The 17,162-nt window shown below is 40.0% G+C and overlaps 3 protein-coding genes and 1 pseudogene across 3 annotated transcripts; 1 reads left to right on the plus strand and 3 right to left on the minus strand.

Annotated features, from left to right (window-relative positions):
* Nucleotides 1-3,807: 3,807 nt before the first annotated feature.
* Nucleotides 3,808-5,187, plus strand: LOC137709198 (uncharacterized). The gene has a single exon (XM_068448302.1). It carries the CDS (start codon nt 3,808-3,810, stop codon nt 5,185-5,187), a length of 1,380 nt encoding a protein of 459 aa, XP_068304403.1.
* Nucleotides 5,188-5,595: 408 nt separating this feature from the next.
* LOC137709568 (pentatricopeptide repeat-containing protein At1g11900-like) lies at nt 5,596-6,949 on the minus strand. Its single transcript, XM_068448647.1, has one exon. It carries the CDS (start codon nt 6,861-6,863, stop codon nt 5,781-5,783), a length of 1,083 nt encoding a protein of 360 aa, XP_068304748.1. The 5' UTR covers nt 6,864-6,949; the 3' UTR covers nt 5,596-5,780.
* A 771-nt stretch (nt 6,950-7,720) lies between these two features.
* Nucleotides 7,721-10,640, minus strand: LOC137749249 (external alternative NAD(P)H-ubiquinone oxidoreductase B3, mitochondrial-like). Its single transcript, XM_068489352.1, has 10 exons — nt 10,552-10,640; nt 9,943-10,222; nt 9,623-9,832; nt 9,275-9,525; nt 8,962-9,181; nt 8,755-8,859; nt 8,353-8,616; nt 8,128-8,249; nt 7,898-8,017; nt 7,721-7,808 (listed from the first exon to the last, which is right to left on the minus strand). Exons 1-10 carry the CDS (start codon nt 10,638-10,640, stop codon nt 7,721-7,723), a joined length of 1,749 nt encoding a protein of 582 aa, XP_068345453.1.
* A 3,233-nt stretch (nt 10,641-13,873) lies between these two features.
* LOC137709477 (receptor-like serine/threonine-protein kinase SD1-8) lies at nt 13,874-17,135 on the minus strand (annotated as a pseudogene).
* Nucleotides 17,136-17,162: the final 27 nt, after the last annotated feature.

Genomic DNA, 17,162 nt, shown 5'->3' on the forward strand with positions numbered 1-17,162 from the left:
ACTTTTGGCCTGATGCGTGTCAAACAGCCACCTATATCATCAATAGGTTGCCTACTCGTGTTCTGTCGAATAAGTCACCTTATGAAAAATTGTTTACAAGAACACCAAAATATGATTTTTTTAAAGTCTTTGGGTGTAGGTGTTTCCCGTGGCTGAGACCCTACACACAACACAAACTTGAGGCTAAGTCCAAATCCTGTGTTTTCTTAGGTTATTCGCTAGACCATCAGGGGTACAAATGTTTGGATGTATCTACAGGACGAGTTTACTTGTCTCGCCATGTCCTCTTTGATGAGGACTCTTTTCCATTCAAGGATATCACACTTCGAAAGGAAAGCGTCCATGCCACAGGTATTTCTCCTTCATCTGATCTCTTATTTGTTTTCCCTTCCTTATCTCCATCACACTCCCCAGTCATCACCTCTCCTAGCACTGCCCAACTTCTTTCCCATGACCCTCCCCCAACAAATATAACTTCTTCTGTGGATTCCATAGCAAACCCTAGTGTGCCTGCAATCCCTAACACTCCTCCTGTTCTCAACCCTGATATTGTACCTTTAGAAATGCCAAATGAGCAAGAAATTATCAGTGAACCTGAACAGCAATCGGACCTTGGTTGTGCACCTAATCCCGTACATCACATGCAAACACGCTCCAAAGCTGGCATCCAGAAACCTAATCCCAAATATGCTTTGCATGTCGTCACCACTGATACACCTGTTGAACCTACGTCCTTTAGTCAAGCCGTGAAACAACAGGAATGGCGAAATGCTATGGTCACAGAATTTAATGCCTTACAGCGTTCTGGGACGTGGAATCTTGTTCCCTACAAACCTCATATGAATTTGCTCCCAAACAAGTGGGTTTATAAGATTAAACGACATGCAAACGGCTCCATCGACCGATATAAGGCACGGCTAGTTGCCAATGGGTTTCATCAGCAGCACGGCGTGGATTATGGCGAAACGTTCAGTCCAGTGGTCAAGCACAGTACCATTCGATTAGTACTTAGTCTTGCAGTCTCAAATCGATGGCCAGTTCGTCAACTTGACGTTCAGAATGCCTTTTTACACGGGTATCTAGCGGAGGAGGTGTATATGAGGCAGCCTGTTGGGTTTGTTGATTCCCAATACCCACATCATGTATGCAAGTTACAACGGAGCTTGTACGGTTTGAAACAAGCACCGAGAGCTTGGTTTCAACGTTTCTCGGACTTCCTGCTTCAGTTGGGTTTTCAGGAATCTAAGTGTGATTATTCGTTGTTTGTCTTCAAGCAACAAGGTGTTTATTTACTTCTGTTGATTTATGTCGATGATATATTACTTACAGGCAATCATCCACGGCAAATGCATCGTTTAATCCAGCAGCTACGCACATTATTTTCAATGAAAGACTTGGGGCCTCTCCACTATTTTCTGGGTGTGGAAGTCTCCTATTCGCATAATCTGATGCATTTTAGTCAAGCAAAGTATGCATTGGATCTTTTGAAGCGGACCAATTTTCTTGATGCCAAGCCTATCTCAACGCCCGTCTGTGCAGGTCAGAAACTCAGTCTACATGAGGGTGATCCATATCCTGATCCTTACACTTACAGAAGTGTCGTGGGGGCCTTACAGTACCTTACGATCACACGTCCTGATCTTTCATATGCCGTTAATCAAGTGTGTCAGTTCATGCATGCTCCTACTACAACCCACTGGACGGCTGTGAAACGCATTTTACGGTACGTTAAATCTACGTACGCACAAGGTTTGTTGTACAAACCTGGCAGTATGCAGCTCAGTGCGTTCTCAGATGCAGACTACGCAGGAGATCCTGATACGCGCCATTCTACGGGAGGTTATGGTATATATTTGGGTTCGAACCTCATCTCCTGGAGTTCCAAGAAACAAAAGACGGTCTCCCGATCCAGCACCGAGGCTGAGTATAGGCAACTGGCCTATACAACAGCAGAGATTTCTTGGCTACGCTCTTTGTTTCGTGATTTACAGTTGCCTTTTCTTCGTCCACAACTATGGTGTGATAACATTTCATCGATAGCTTTGGCATCCAATCCTGTTTTCCATTCCCGCACGAAACACCTCGAGGTTGACTATCATTTCGTACGTGAAAAAGTGGTGCGTGGTGAGCTTATTGTCAACTTTATTTGTTCACAAGATCAAGTGGCTGATTTATTCACCAAAGGTTTGTCGTCATCAAGGTTCAAGACTCTGGTTTCCAAGCTTCCAGTTGTGTCCCGTCCTCTCAGCTTGCGGGGGGATGTTAGACCTAAGGAATCTGCTGCTCCACCAACTGCCGAATCTGCTCCATCAACTGCTGCTCCACCAACTGCACAATTAGGAGACAACCTGGACAGCAGACCTCATGTGCTCTGATGTGTTGCATCATGGGCACGCGGCTGCAATATTCCTGACAGCAGCATGGGCAGCAAGCATGTGTCTTTAGTTATATTCCCGACAGCAGCATGGGCAGCAAGCATGTATCTTTAGTTTATTGCATGTGTGTGTGTGTAAGATGTATATAAAACATCTGAGTGTTATTACAAGATAGATAGTGAAAATATATCATTTCTACACTTTGGACACCCAACACACCGGGAATTTTATTTTTCTTGGAAAGTGTCACCGATCGCTGGTTTGGTAGGTCACTCCAAAAAAGCATCGCGGAAAGTCAATCATATATGAAATGGTCAGCGATCTCAATTATGAGCATAGTGTTCGTGTGTGTTTGTTGAGCCCCATGTCTCTATCTCTCTAATCGGAGTCTTCCTATTCATATACTGCTGCAAGAAAGCTGGCATCTTTATTTTTTCTCAGTTGGAAATTTGTCAGCCAATTATTTTTGGTATAGTCCTAAATAAGTTGAATTACCATTCTCCACTATTAGTTCCGTGGTGAAGGAAGAGTCATATTCCACCCGTAATGCTTGTAATCCCGAAGGAACTGTTCCAAAAATTTTCAATACTACCAAATTAATTCCATAAAAAAAAAACCAAATTAATTGAAAAAAAAAATATTGAAATACAACTTTATACCATGAAAAATTAGGATCATGGTCTTGCCTCTTTGGGTGGGGCGGGCGAGGACATGATTGAGATTTGCTTATACTAATAGGTCGCACAACTGTCAATTTTAATGAATCTAGTCCTCACATGATTAAGAGCACCAAATATGAAAGATGTCTAATCTTAATAGAAAAAAAAAATTGTTAGAGGTGACATCACCCTTACGATACTCATGTCATGTCCGAACTACTGAACCAGACTTCTCCGTACAATATAATGTTGAAAAGCGAGGATTTTACCATGATGTCATGAATTATATATTCTCTTCAGTTTTCAATTTTTAAATATTCAGAAATTGTGTTTCCCAAAATCGCCCAATTTAGTGTTTGAAAAAAACAAAATTATATTTTCTCAGAAATTGGGCATTATCCTACGTAATAAAAACCTCTGAACTAAAAAAATATAAACGTAAAGGTAAAAACAAATATGTCCAAAAAAAACGAGAGCAAAAATACTTCAAATCTCATTAAAAACAAAAAACTTTAACTCAAATCGGAGCGTCTATAGGAGCCGTTTAGCATCCGACGGCTACGATTACATGGAGCCTCAGGCTGGCCCCAACGTCTAAATTTCTTCCCAACGGTCAAAAATCTCAAAATACAAAAAAAAATAAAGATCGCCTCTCTCTCTCTCTCTCTCTCTCATCCAAGAATCACAAATCAGCAGTTACAGTACAAAACCCCATCATACAATCTTTCCATCTTCCCCTAAAATCGTTTGAGCTTCGAACCCAGTGAGCGAAAATGAGTGTAGTTGAATACCAAGACGCCATTAACGCACCAGACCTTCAGGTGTGGAACAACGCCGCCTTCGACAACGAAGACTCCGAAGGCGGCTCCTCCGTCGTGAAGGCTTCCTGGTCCGATATACTCCAACCCCTTTCGCTGAATTGCTCTTCCGAGTCGTTTGAATCGGGTTGCAGCAAAGAGAATCTGAGCCCCGCGATTCTGAAAACCCCTGTCTGCGTCAAATCTTCGGTGCCCTTCAAGCCGCTGGACGCAAATACGAATCTTGATCCCTTCTCGGCGGTTGCGAAGAAGAAGGGTCTTGCAGAGGTTGAAGAAGGAGAAGAGAGAGTTCGAGACGAGGGGAAGATCGATGCAGAGATTGAAGAGATTGAGAAGGAGATTAGTAGATTGAATTCGAGGCTCGAAGCGCTTAAACTTGAAAAGGCCGAGAGAAACGAGAAGGCGGTAGAGAAGCGTGGAAGGGTTGTGGCGGCGAAGTTCATGGAGCAGAAACAAAGTGTGAAGAATTTGGATGGGTTGAAAAAGATTGAGTCTATGATGATGAGTGTGAGGTCGAAGGTTAATCGGAGAGGAATGAGTTTGGGGCCGTCTGAGATTGTAGCTGGAGCCGGATTTCAGAGGCCGAGTAAGTTCGAGATCACCCCTGTTCAGGCAACGCAGAGTCGCAGGAAATCGTGCTTTTGGAAGCTTCAGGACATCGATGAATTGAGGGCTACGAAAGAGAGGGGCAAGAGTTTGAGTTTGAGTCCGAAATCGAGGAAAACTGTGTCCAAGGTTCAAGCTCCGAAACAGGCTGCAACTACTGTTGGAGGGTCCAAAAGGCCTGTGAAGAAGCAAGACAAGGTTCTTGCATCAATTGGACCCAAGAAGCTTTTTAAAGACGGAGCCGAGAAGTCTGTGCCTGCTAAGAAAACACCATTCAAGCCTGGGAGGGTTGTGCCTAGTAGGTACAATCAGATTGGGAATTCGGCAGTGAGTGATGGTCGGAAGCGGTCTTGGCCTGAGGATGATAAGGATGACAGTAAGAGAGGTGACAAGAGGCGGGTCTCCTTAGTTGGAAAGCCGCATGGCATTGCCCGTGAGATATCCAGGAGTCAAGGACCGGAGTGCCGGGTGAAGAAGAGGTGGGAGATTCCAAGTGATATAGTGGTGTACCAAGGTGCAGCAGAGGATAACAAGTCACCTTCAGTTATTGCTGAGATAGGAGATGTGCTTCCAAAAATTAAGACAGTCCGATGTGGTATTGATACTCCGAGGGGTTCGGGACCAGCCAAAAGGGCTGCTGAATTGGTTGGGATGAAATCCTACTTTAGCACCAATGGGGAGGTTTGCCATGAATTGAGTTTTGCAGAAGAAGGTGCTGAAGAAGAATAAGTGGAATTGTCGAGGAACTTCACCTCGACTGAATTTGTTAATTTTTGTTCTAAAGTTTACTTGATTTTCAGTTAGCCATAACTCTTGTTATGGAGTAAGTATGCACTTTGTAATGGTCAATTGGGTTTGTAAGTCTCTGGTTTCTCTGCTATGCAATAATAATAGATGAAGCTATTTTTCTTGCTTCCTAGCAAGATATGTCTGCTAATAACAACGATTTCACTCGAACAAAAGTGTCGAAATCTGAATCTTGATACAAAATCATTCCAATTGGTATACAACTATATACCAATTGGCAATAGCAAGAGACCTTGAAACCAAAAACCAAAAGATAACTTCAGCTTCTAACTACTTACAAGTGTATATTTCATTTGGAGTCCATAGGACTAGTAATCCGAGTATCATCAGTCTGCAAATAAGAACAACTTTGCTCGAAGAAAACTGTTGAATTCGATTCATGTTTGATACAAATCATTTCGAAACTGAGCAAACAAAGTGAATAGCACATTTAAATCACTATACAACTACATCAATTGGCAATAACAAGAAACCTACAAATCGAAAACCAAAAGGTATCTCCAGCTTAGAACTACTTACAACCGTTTATTACGTTTGAAATCCATTGGACCAGCAAGCTCCGAATCACACGAATTCATCTCCTCTGTTAAACTCAATGCCAAGTCCACCTTCCCCATCTTCTTCAGGTTCGTGATCAGTGACCGATAAACATACAGGGAAGGACGAATGTGCCTCGCCTTCATCTCGTCGAAGAATCTCAATGCCTCCTCAACATTTCCTGATCTTCCCAAGCTCTCAATCACTGCAGTATAAGTAAGCAAATCTACCTCCACACCATTGTCACCCATTTCCTTGAAGTAAAACATACACACATCGAATTTCCCAAGCTTCCTCAAATTGTTCAACACCGTATTGTAAGAAACCACATCCGGGACAATGCCGGTCTCTTTCATAACCCCGAACTGACCCAGCATTTCATCAATCCTACCGGCATATCCTAAAATCTCTAAAACAGTATTGTGGGTGTACAAATCAGGCACGAAATCAAGAGTTTTCATCTGGGAAAAGATCAGGAGCGCCTTCTCAGTCTCTCCGCATTCGCCGAAAGCAAAGAGAATCCTGTTTATGACTGTCATGCTGGGAGAGGTGAGCTCCATTACCTGCTTGGTTAATCTGAGCAGCTCCGCGCAATCATCCGACTTTGCGAAAGCTTTGGCGACAGTGAGAAAACAAGCAGAATTTAAAGGTTGAGAAGACGCGATTGCGACCTGAAGAAGCTGAGATAGGAGGGAAAGGTCGTTGCTTTCGGCGGCGGCCGCAACCAGCACGCGCTTGAACGATTTGGGGCTAAGGAAAAGGCGGTTTTCGTACAAGGATTCGAGTAATGTGGCGGCGTTTTGTATGGAGGAAAGAATTTGATTCAGGGTAGCCTCTTGCTCTAGGGAAGAAGAGGTCCGAGAGCTGCTAATGAATCTGGTTGCGGTGGAAAACAATGGCGGATCGACTGAGGTGGAGAATGGCGGGGGGTTGTGATTCGGGCGCCGAATTGGAGCGGAGTTGGGGAGGAAAGTGAGAGCGCGTAGGTCTGATGCTGCGGCTGCTGCTATGTAACATCGCAAGTGCCTTGAGGAAGAAGATAGCATGCTCTGGATATTCATAGCGGATGGGATGGGGGGTTCGGAAGTGCAGGTAAGGTGTTTGATGAAATGCCACAGTCGTCAGTCACTGGACTTGGGAGAAGAACGTTGAGGCGCGGCTGCTGCGCGGGTTTTAATAGAAGTGCTTTAAACAAGCCGGCACACTTGGTTTTTTCACTTCCTCTTGGTTTTTTTTCACTTCTTTCTTTTTGGCCCAGTTTTGCCATTTTGTTGTATATAATCATTTTCCCTGCTCTTGATAGGGAGAAATTCTAAGGTCTGGCATCCGGTTCACTTGTACTATACGGCAAGACACAAAAAATCACACCTACCTTATCCCTTGGTTTTCAGGCCTACACTTATCCATTCATTGATCCCACCCTCTCTCTCATTGTCCCTAGTTCGGTTTTTGAACAGAAGAACTTCTAAATAAGATGTTATGTCTTTATAAAAAGGAGACAGGTTGAGAAAAGTTGACTTCTATTCATTTTCAACTTTGATCTCTTTCATTGACATGGTTTATGTTTTTAGCTATCATTTATAAAGTTTTTTTTCAATACAACCAATATTGAAGAAGAGAGAATTGAATCTAGGACCTCGGGTGCAAGGAATAAAAGTTGTTAACCATTTGAGCGCTTAGCTCCTTCAGCTTTAGACTGTAGATTTCTAGTCTTGGCTTGGTTCATACAAACAACTACTAGATGCATGCAAAATACAAATGTGTTTTTTGCATATATGTAGTACAAATATCATAACTTCAATCCGGTTACAAGTTTGACAGTAAGAAATAAATGGAACCAATGCTCTACCTAATACATTGCAAGACAAAGGGTGGAAACACAGTTCCAGTGTGATGATATATTTGCTCCCATCTGGTCTCAAATCCGACTGGAGTCCCTTCCAAAAATAGATCGCCTTCCCCAATCCGAAACCACCAGCACCCTTGTGCGCCAACTCACTAGCTTGCTGCAAAAATTCCAAGAATTTTCAGTAGAAACCGATATGCTAATGCCGGATTTAAGCTGAGTGAAAGCAAATGTGTATCAGATATTTACCTAGCATATACTGAGTACCAGAGCCACTGAGTGCTGTGGCCAATTGAGACCCAATCTCCTGGAAGATGAGCTGCAGTTTGTTCTCCTCCCAGTGGGGCAAACATCCCAAAGTGTTTATACCTTCAAGTAAATCATATAAAAAGTTCATGCCAATGAGCCTAGTAGCATAGCATTGTAACTAAGCACGACATTAAAGTTGGTTGTATGATGGATTGGTGATAGAATTTCACCTGAAGGGTTGAAAGCGGTGGCGTCCAACATCCCTGAACTTGAGGGGACCTTCAGGGTACTTCTCACATTCCTCCATACGATTGAAACAGTCGGCAAGGTAGGCACCTTGTTGAGCAGCTACCTAAATTATTAAAATTTCGAAACCAAAAATAGTTAAAGAAATGGAATATGAGTTAGAGGATAAGGAGATGTGATGGAAAACGAAGTGAATATAATGAGCCAACCTGGGCAGTTGCCGGAAGATTTTTCATCTGCGAATCTGCTTGGGAAAGAGCTGCTTTAAACGTTTCAATATCGATTTCATCTTTCGGGTTTTTCCAACTATTTTCCAGCAACTCATCAATATTCCTCATATGCTTGCTCTTCAAATGAAGGCTCAGTTGAGGATACCTGACCATGAGGTCCTCCATGACTTCTTGAAATTCCTCTAGACTTAATGTACCAGAGTTGTCCTTATCTGCCTTTTGGAATATTGAAACAATATCATCCTGACAACAAATTGGTATGCAATGACAACAAAATATCATACATAGAATCGGCAAATTCTACCATACAACAGTACATGCATCGACACTATCAACCACACTGCAATGCATGGCATAAGCAGAAAAATATTAAATAGATACCACGACGCGGCGTTGATTTACTGTTGCACAATCACCTAAAGCATACACGCCGTCACATCCTTCCACCCTCAGCCATTCATCCGTAGCCAAAACACGCCGATTCGTCTGTTTTGTGCAGACAAATTACATCATTTGATTAATTGAAGCATCAAATCCAAAGTTAAGCTCTCGACTACAATTGGAAACAAGCACAAGTTAGTATCAAACCTGACCAATCTGCTTCATAAAATCGATAATCTCAGGGCGTGGCCCGATACCAGTTGCCCAGAGAACCATCCCATAAGGTATATTTGAAATTTTTCCTGTGTCTCTATCTTTAGCGGATACTTCCTTATCAGTTAATTTTACGACCAGTGAACCTGTTTTTACATCAATTCCGTCTCGGAAGAACTTCCCTTCAGCAAATGAAGTAATTCTCTTATCAAACCTGCAACACCAAATTAACCAAGTGTGTAAAAATTAAATTAGCATCTTTAAACATGTAAAACCCTAATACAGAAACCTGTATGCAATGCCTTACATGTTCAAAATATGATCGCTTGCTTCGATCACAGTAATTTTTACGTATTCTATAACTGAAGGGTATAATTTGGCTAAATCCTCTTTTACAAAGTCATGAAGCTCTGCAGCAAACTCCACACCAGCTGGACCGCCACCAACACATACAAAACTCAGAAGTTTCTTCTTCTCTTCTTCGCTTACGCTAGGAAGACTTGCCCTTTCGAAACAGTCGATCACAGTCTGTCGGATCCTCACAGCGTCCTCTATTCCCTGCAAATCAAAAGCTCAAACCTAACATTAACACTTACTATTTCTTCATCCTATAAAATACTTATCGGACATGGGAGGAAGAATAAGTTTAAGTTACCTTCAAGAAATGAGCATATTGCTCAACACCAGGAGTGTTAAATGTGTTTGTTTTGGCTCCCATTGCAACGATCAGGTAGTCGTAATCTACACTAAACTCAGCTTCTTTCAAACCCAAATTACTGTGTTGGGTTGATCGACAGAGAACTTTCTTATTCTTTGGATCGATTCGATAACATTCTGCTTCCCTAAATTCAACATCTAAACCTTTCTGCCATATCATTGAAACCAAAGAGAATTAAGCATAATTGTCTCATCATATCCAATTAATCAATCATCCAGATCATAAAATTTATATACATTACATGTCTAGGCACATACCTTATCAGTAATCTTGCGAATTGGTTCAACAATGCTGCGTGCTTCAACCGTGCCACATGTAACACTCGGTAGCAAAGGCGTGAACATGAAATAATTTTTGGGTGACACCACTTCAACATCATAAGAAGAACTCCTCAAATTCTTCAAGAAACTGACTCCGGCCCAACCGGTTCCTAGTACTACCACCTTCTTTTTCTTGCTTGTTTCGGCTTCCTGAGCCGAATCAGCATATACAGTATGGACTGGTTTGGTCTCATGAAATGTTGCTAGGCCTCCCCCACTGCAAATATATGCAATGCAAGTTAGAAGAAATCATGATATGTAGAGTTTCATTTAACATAAAATGCCAAAGATGTTATATGTACCATATATAATCGGCAAAAAAAAGATATAAATAATAAATACATAAATCCTTGCAAAAGAAAGCTAAACAAAAACTATGCAAGCTCGTATAAACATGTGTGTTAAAGAGAGAAATTTCATGTGCATGATGTCTGTTCTTTATTAAAAAATGAATACATATTATTATTCTGAAAAATATACCTATATTGACAATCAATTGTTTTTTAAAATAAAGAACAGACGTATGTTTCATAACTGAACAAGTACCTCACAGTGACAACAACGAGAATCTTGGATAAAGAGGAACGTTGATGGAAAAGCCTCGAGGCTGTCTCAAAGAAAGAATGTCCCCACATTCTGAAACTCAAATTGTTTCTGAATCTTTCTGGGAAATAAAAGGTTAGAAAATTACAATGGCGGATATATTATTTCTGGATTTAGAAGAATTCGAAAACTTGGGGTGTGACAGTTTCTAATGGTCGGGTATGTGAGTGAAGGTCCGAGGTCTAAGGTTAGACAGACACTCACTATTTTTTGGGGTCTGAGGTTGACTTGTCAAACCGGGAAATTAGGAGACGTGTACCTTGGCCAACAATCCAAGACTAGGTTGTAAATTATTAAGTAAATTGTAGCTATGGTCCCTTAACTTTAACTCAATTGGAGCAATGGTCCCTCAACTAAAAATTCATTACCATTGGTCCCTCAACTTTAATTCAATTGGAGAAATGGTCCTTTAACTTTAACCCAATTGTAGCAATGGTCCTTGTAATATAACTCGTTTTGACAAAATTTTTGACGTAGTTGACGAAAATGACCATAATTACACACTTTGATGAGTTGAGGGACCCTTATTATATAAATGGTTATTCCAACATAACTTATTTTGACAAAATTTTGACGAAATTGATGAAAATGACTATAGCTACACATTTTGATAAGTTAAGGGACCAATAGTAATGAATTTTTAGTTGATGAACCATTGCTACAATTTACTCAAATTAATTTGTAATGCTTTCACCATCTAATCAAATAGGGTTTTCTCTGATGATGTATAACTTTTGTAGGACGTGAGTAGCCAGTCGATTGGCAATTAAGATAGTTGGGTAACTCTTCACATCGTTAGATTTGTCTCTCATACTAATCAAATTGTATTCTATGAGTTTGTGACATTGTGTCTTTTTCTTAACCTCAGTGGTATGAAGGGAATTGTATCATATGATTCTGCAACAATGTGTTCATATTGTACTTACCAAAAAACAATTGAGCTAATTCTATGCACGTTTTCTCAATCAATAGAATATATAAACTACATATTTGCTACAATAAGCTCGATATCTCGCACATTCAAAAGAATTGATAGAACAAGATATTACTGCAGTAAGTTTGACATTGTGACAGTAAACAAATCGCATAAGCAAATGCAAACACTCATTATGCCACAACAGTGAACCTAGCTAATAAGGTTAATAGTTTACATGTGCCAGAATGTGCTTTGACCTCTTCAAATACGGGTTGACATGTGCCAGCATGTGCTTTGACCTCTCCAAATACCTCTTGAATCTCTCCCAAAAATGAACACTTAAAGCGTTTGTATAAAACTTACACTATGTTTGGATGAAAAAATTTAAGATTACTAAAGAATTTTAAAATGACGGGATTTTATTTTCAAGAATTTGTGAATTTTCTTGTTTGGTTAACCTAAAAGAACAATGGAATTGAATACGTAATTTGTTATTTTTAAACTTTCAATCATAGAAATTGAGAAATGACACTTATTTACGTGGAATTTAAACTTGGGAATTGGAGGTCCCAAATTCCACGTTTTTTTTTCACGCAGAAATTCTAAATTTTATATGTTTATGAATCCAAACAAGAGAATTGGTGCATGTCAATTTATAAAGTTTGACTTTAATCCAAATTCCAAGTTTATTTCTCTTATCCAAACATAGTGTTATAGTTTGTTGTGGTGTTTTTCTCTAATTTACTATTCGATTTTCTTATTTGCTTTCCAGTCACTGTTCATGCAACCCTTATCAACCTTCTGGCAAACTCATGGTGACTGAATTATGGGAAAAATTGGTAGGTGTTCAAGGAGAAAACCAACAGCACCAAGATTCATGTGTAGAAAACGCATGTTTTTTTGGAAAGTGAAGGAGGTGTAGCTTCATTGCCCTGCAGAATATGAACTACTGAAGACATTGTTAGTCGATCATCTAGTGCTTCTTGAACGCACAAAAACCCTACATGGATCAGGCCGGCATGTTTCCCCTATTGATCCATCAATCACCTCATTTCCTTTTCCTTCTTTCCACAACTCCCATGCCTAATTTAAATTCTATATATATATATATATATATATATATATATATATATATATATATTACTTGCAAGAGTTAAACACAGAATGAGAATAAGTTAGAATAATATTTTAGTACTTACCCATCCAGCAAGAGTTGCTGAACTTTCACAGCAATAAAAAGCAGCACTCTTCTTTCCACTTATAATCTCCAACAACAACACTCTGAAACTGAATACATCTAATTTCTCAAAAAAATGGCCATATCGAAGACATGTATGTCCCTATTTGCCATCCAAACAATAGTCCTCTCAGATACTATGTGCTTGGAGTACCATATGCCTATATAGTAGTTTGAAAGCTAACCTGGTTTGAAGAAACCTAGCTCGAAGATCCCACCTGAAAAAACAATGGTTGATCACTGGTTAGAGAATTGTTTTCGCTGATGGTGTCAGTTGCAACGAAGATACGAGACTTGAGAAATACACGTAATAAAATAATGGAGAACTCGAACAACAAGATTGGTTTGGTATCCATGGCTGCACAAAAAAATTAGCAGAAAAGGTAGAATTTAAACTATACTGTATGCATTCAAAATCAACTATTTAAGGGTAAATTCATATATTTATACGTCTACAACTTAACCTTCACATTGAAATCTTGTTATACTTGATATTTAATATTGATCAGTAGTTTTCATTACGAGAAATTTTTTATTGTGATCGGAATACGGATGGTACGTCACGTGTTTTTATACAAGTGGTTGTAAATTTTATTTTTTAAGTTATTAACTTTTTAACACACATATCTCACCATTTATATAATGACACGTAGTGTACCATTCCGTGTTCCGGTTACACTGACCATGTCTTTGTGAACTATGAATATTCTAATGTGAAATTCTTTGTTCTAGCTAGACTAGTTAGTTTTTGGAGTAGTGTACTTGTTTTCTAAAAATTGGGAGATGTCAGAAAATTCCTTGTTTTTTATTTTAGTTTAGTGTACTTGTCTTCTCATGATATGGTTACGTCCACATTTGTAGTTGAACAATAATAAATAAATAAATCTTGTGCTATTAAGTTTAGTTTGGATGGGAATAAACCATAAACCACACAAACGGTTCTTGTAATGTGTTAAAATGCGCAAAGAATACCAAAAATCCATTTTGTATATACGTGTCTAAGAGACTCCTCGCATTTGAGGGGTTTTTCTCTCTCTCCAATTGAGCCCTTGAAGTGTTTGTATAAAACTTATAGTTGTCTAGGTTTTTTTTTTTTTTTTCCCTAATTTAATACACTATTTTCTCATCTTCTAATCAGTTACTATTCTTCCATCCCCTATCGACCTTCTAGCAAACCCGTGGTGAGTGCGTTGTGGGAAAAACTTGTAGGTGTTTGAGAAGAGGGAACAAAACTGGAATTCATGCATGTTGAAAATGCAGGTTCTTTGGAAGGTGGAAGAGATGTAGCTTCAGTGCTCTGCAACATACAAATCTCCGAAGACATTGTTGGTCGATCAGCTGGAGATTCTTGAACACATAAAAACCCTACGTGGATGCACCTCAAAGCTTCATCTGGCCGACATGTTTCCCTTACTGATTCATCAATCACCTCCATTCCTCTTCCTTCTTTCCACAACTCCCATGCCTAATTAAAATGTTGAACTTACGGTCATTTGCAATTGCAAGGCTTAAAAACAAAATGATCATAAGTTGGAATGTTTGTTTAGTACTTACCCATCCAGCAAGAGTTGGTGAATGTTCAAAGTGATAGAAAGCAACATTCTTCTTTCCACTTACAATCTCCAACAATAGAACTCCGAAACTAAATACATCCAGTTTCTCAGAAAAATGGTCATATCTTGCATACTCTAGTGACATGTAGCCACTGCATCAATTAATGGTACAATAAGCAAAGGTACTAAAGTAGTGGTTGAGTAAGGTTTAGGTGATTAAAAGCATGTACCATATCGACTTACTACGTGCCAACAACCCTATTGGTATTTGCTTCAGTTTGATTTATCTCGAAAATCTTAGCCATTCCAAAGTCTAATATTTTGGGTTCATCGAGCCATCCAACAAAACATTACTTGCTTTTAGGTCCATGTGAATGATTTTCAGTCTGGAGTACTTGTGGATGTAAAGTACTCCTTGAGCGATCCCTTGGCTTCTATAATTCGAAAACGCTTTTCCCAATCTAATTCTTTTTTTTCACATGGATCTGATTGGAGAGACCATGAAAGCAAATGAGCTAGTGTTTTTTCAATGGACAAACCTAATCAAAGTTGACATCCCTGAAATCAACAATATCAAAGATATAAATCTTAGAAATGATGAGGATATACCAAACAAAAGTTTGTCCAAACTCCGATTGGGCATGTACTCGCAGATCAATAGCAGTTCCTCCACTTCGACACCACAACAACCCAAGAGCCTAACAAGATTGGTATGCTGAAGCTTGGCTATAAGCTCCAACTCATTCAAAAACTCCTCATGTCCTTGCCCTGACTTCTTTGACAGCGTTTTTATCGCTACCCCTCGATTTTCAAGTAAAGTGCCCTGTAGAGGAAGGGAAATGCCACAAAGAGAACCACCACCGTGCCAATATTACTTAATTGGGGAAAAGGTTACTAAGACAAGTACAAAGAAATTATCATTTTTATCAAGAACAATCAATGTACTTTAGTATTACAAATTAAGTGGAAGGGTCACCTTATAAAAAGCGCCAAAGCCTCCCTCTCCGAGTTTATTAGCTTCAGAGAAGTTGTCTGTAGCAGCTAATATTCTCTTTAAACTGAAAAGTGGTAGTTCCGTATCATTCTTTACACCTCCAGCTCCATAGTTTATTTCAACCCCACCATGCTTCCTCCTGTGCTCCCTGTTTCAGTCTTATTGTTAGAGCATGGATCATTTGTGTGTATATGAGAAACAAAGAAAGACTGCTAGGATCCATGCTTCTGCGTGTACTTCTATTTTTGTGTGTGCGCGTGCGCGTATGAGAAGCAAAGAAAGACAGGCAGAATGGTAGCAGTACCTTTTCTTTCCCAATGTTTTCTTCTGTAAGTAATAGCCAAAACTTACAGCAAACAATCCTCCTGCTGCTGAGACCATTGCAATTTTAAGGGAACGCTTATCAGCACGACCCTTACTGCCTGCAAAAAAATTAAAAGATTGGGTTAACCAATAAAAATGATGGCTCTCCAAGTAATAGAGACTCAAAACAACCCGACTAATCGTTCGCATATTACTTTTAAGATACATAGGCTCAGAAGCTGCAAATCTGATGTATAACATTCTTCCAGGACTGTCATCTTCCGCACGTTGTTCCACGCCCAAGAGATCTTCGGTCCAAATTGAACATCTAGTACTGCTATCATAAGCATAAGCGGTGCAAGAGCAGTTACTTAAGCAGACTGATCCACATTTCTCAACACTCCTAACCTCCACAGCCTGTTTATTTTCAGGCATTAACATGTTATGCATTTCTAGGAACCTGTCTTCCGTCCCACACTGCAAACTCGTTTTTCTTGAACACCCATCAGAATAATCCTGCAACTACCAGTCCAGTGGCGACTTTGGCTCAAAACCCATCAAGCAAGTACAGAGGGGCCCTGATGCATCATTGCAACTCCCGAATGCCCCACAAGTCGCATGAACTTCACATTGTCTTCTTGGTTGAGACCAAAACAAATTCCATTGCCTGGTATTCTCCATCCATGACAGTAGCTGAAGCTGCCCCATGACAGACATCAAGCATCGATATACTAGCTTAGGATCATAAGGAGAGTAGGTGAAGTAACTTATGTTTTCATTTGTTACATATCTGAAATTATAGATGCAATTAAGCCTCAGCTCAGGATCCAACCTGAAAGTACGCGAACTTGCATCACATGATCCGCTGGTCCAATACTGTATAGTCCTATTCCACCATATGCTATATGAATTGCTTCCATCCTGGTTTATCCCAACATACAAAAGACCCAATGAAGGATCCTCCGAATTCTTCCATGAAGTGAGAAATTGGGTTTGTTTGGTAATTTTCTTGAATCCAGGTTGACCTCCGGGTAACCATGTATGAGTGGGATGATCGAAGCTTTGCCATAAAGGCTCTGAAGTATTATTACTAGACCCCGCTCTCAAGACAAGGTTTCCACTATCCCAAAGAACCATTTGGACAGAACTAGAATTGATGGTGGAGTTTAAATTTGTTGACCAAACTGGGGTTTTGGACTCGTTAAAGACAACTAGATTACCATCTACGATCCTCAACACCGAAGAAAATCTTTCGGAGACTGGTATTTCCCTATTTGCTACCCAAACTACAATCCTCTCAGGTGCTACTTACTTTGAGTACCATATGCCTATATAGTAGTTTGGAAGCTGACCTGGTTTGAAGAAGCCTAGCTCAAAAATCCCACCTGCGGAAACAATGGTTTGATCGCCGGAGAGAGATTGGTTTTCACTGATAGTGTCAGCTGCAAGGGAAACATGGGACTCGAGAAATGCACATGATAAAATCACGGACAAGACAAACTTTGAGTTTGGTTTGGTATCCATGGCTGCACCTAAAAAATCAGCAGACAG

This window comes from Pyrus communis, chromosome 11 (assembly GCF_963583255.1).
Source record: "Pyrus communis chromosome 11, drPyrComm1.1, whole genome shotgun sequence".
Classification (NCBI taxonomy): Eukaryota; Viridiplantae; Streptophyta; class Magnoliopsida; order Rosales; family Rosaceae; genus Pyrus; species Pyrus communis.

Excerpts from the sequence above, each read along its gene's own strand:
- LOC137709198 (XM_068448302.1), top strand. The coding sequence starts at position 3,808 with ATGAGTGTAGTTGAATACCAAGACGCCATTAACGCACCAGACCTTCAG.
- LOC137709568 (XM_068448647.1), bottom strand. The coding sequence starts at position 6,863 with ATGAATATCCAGAGCATGCTATCTTCTTCCTCAAGGCACTTGCGATGT.
- LOC137749249 (XM_068489352.1), bottom strand. The coding sequence starts at position 10,640 with ATGTGGGGACATTCTTTCTTTGAGACAGCCTCGAGGCTTTTCCATCAA. Across the intron at positions 8,617-8,754 it reads TAAATCAACGCCGCGTCGTG|GATGATATTGTTTCAATATT; the intron begins GTATCTATTTAA and ends ATTTGTTGTCAG. Across the intron at positions 7,809-7,897 it reads TGGTACTCAGTATATGCTAG|CAAGCTAGTGAGTTGGCGCA; the intron begins GTAAATATCTGA and ends GAATTTTTGCAG.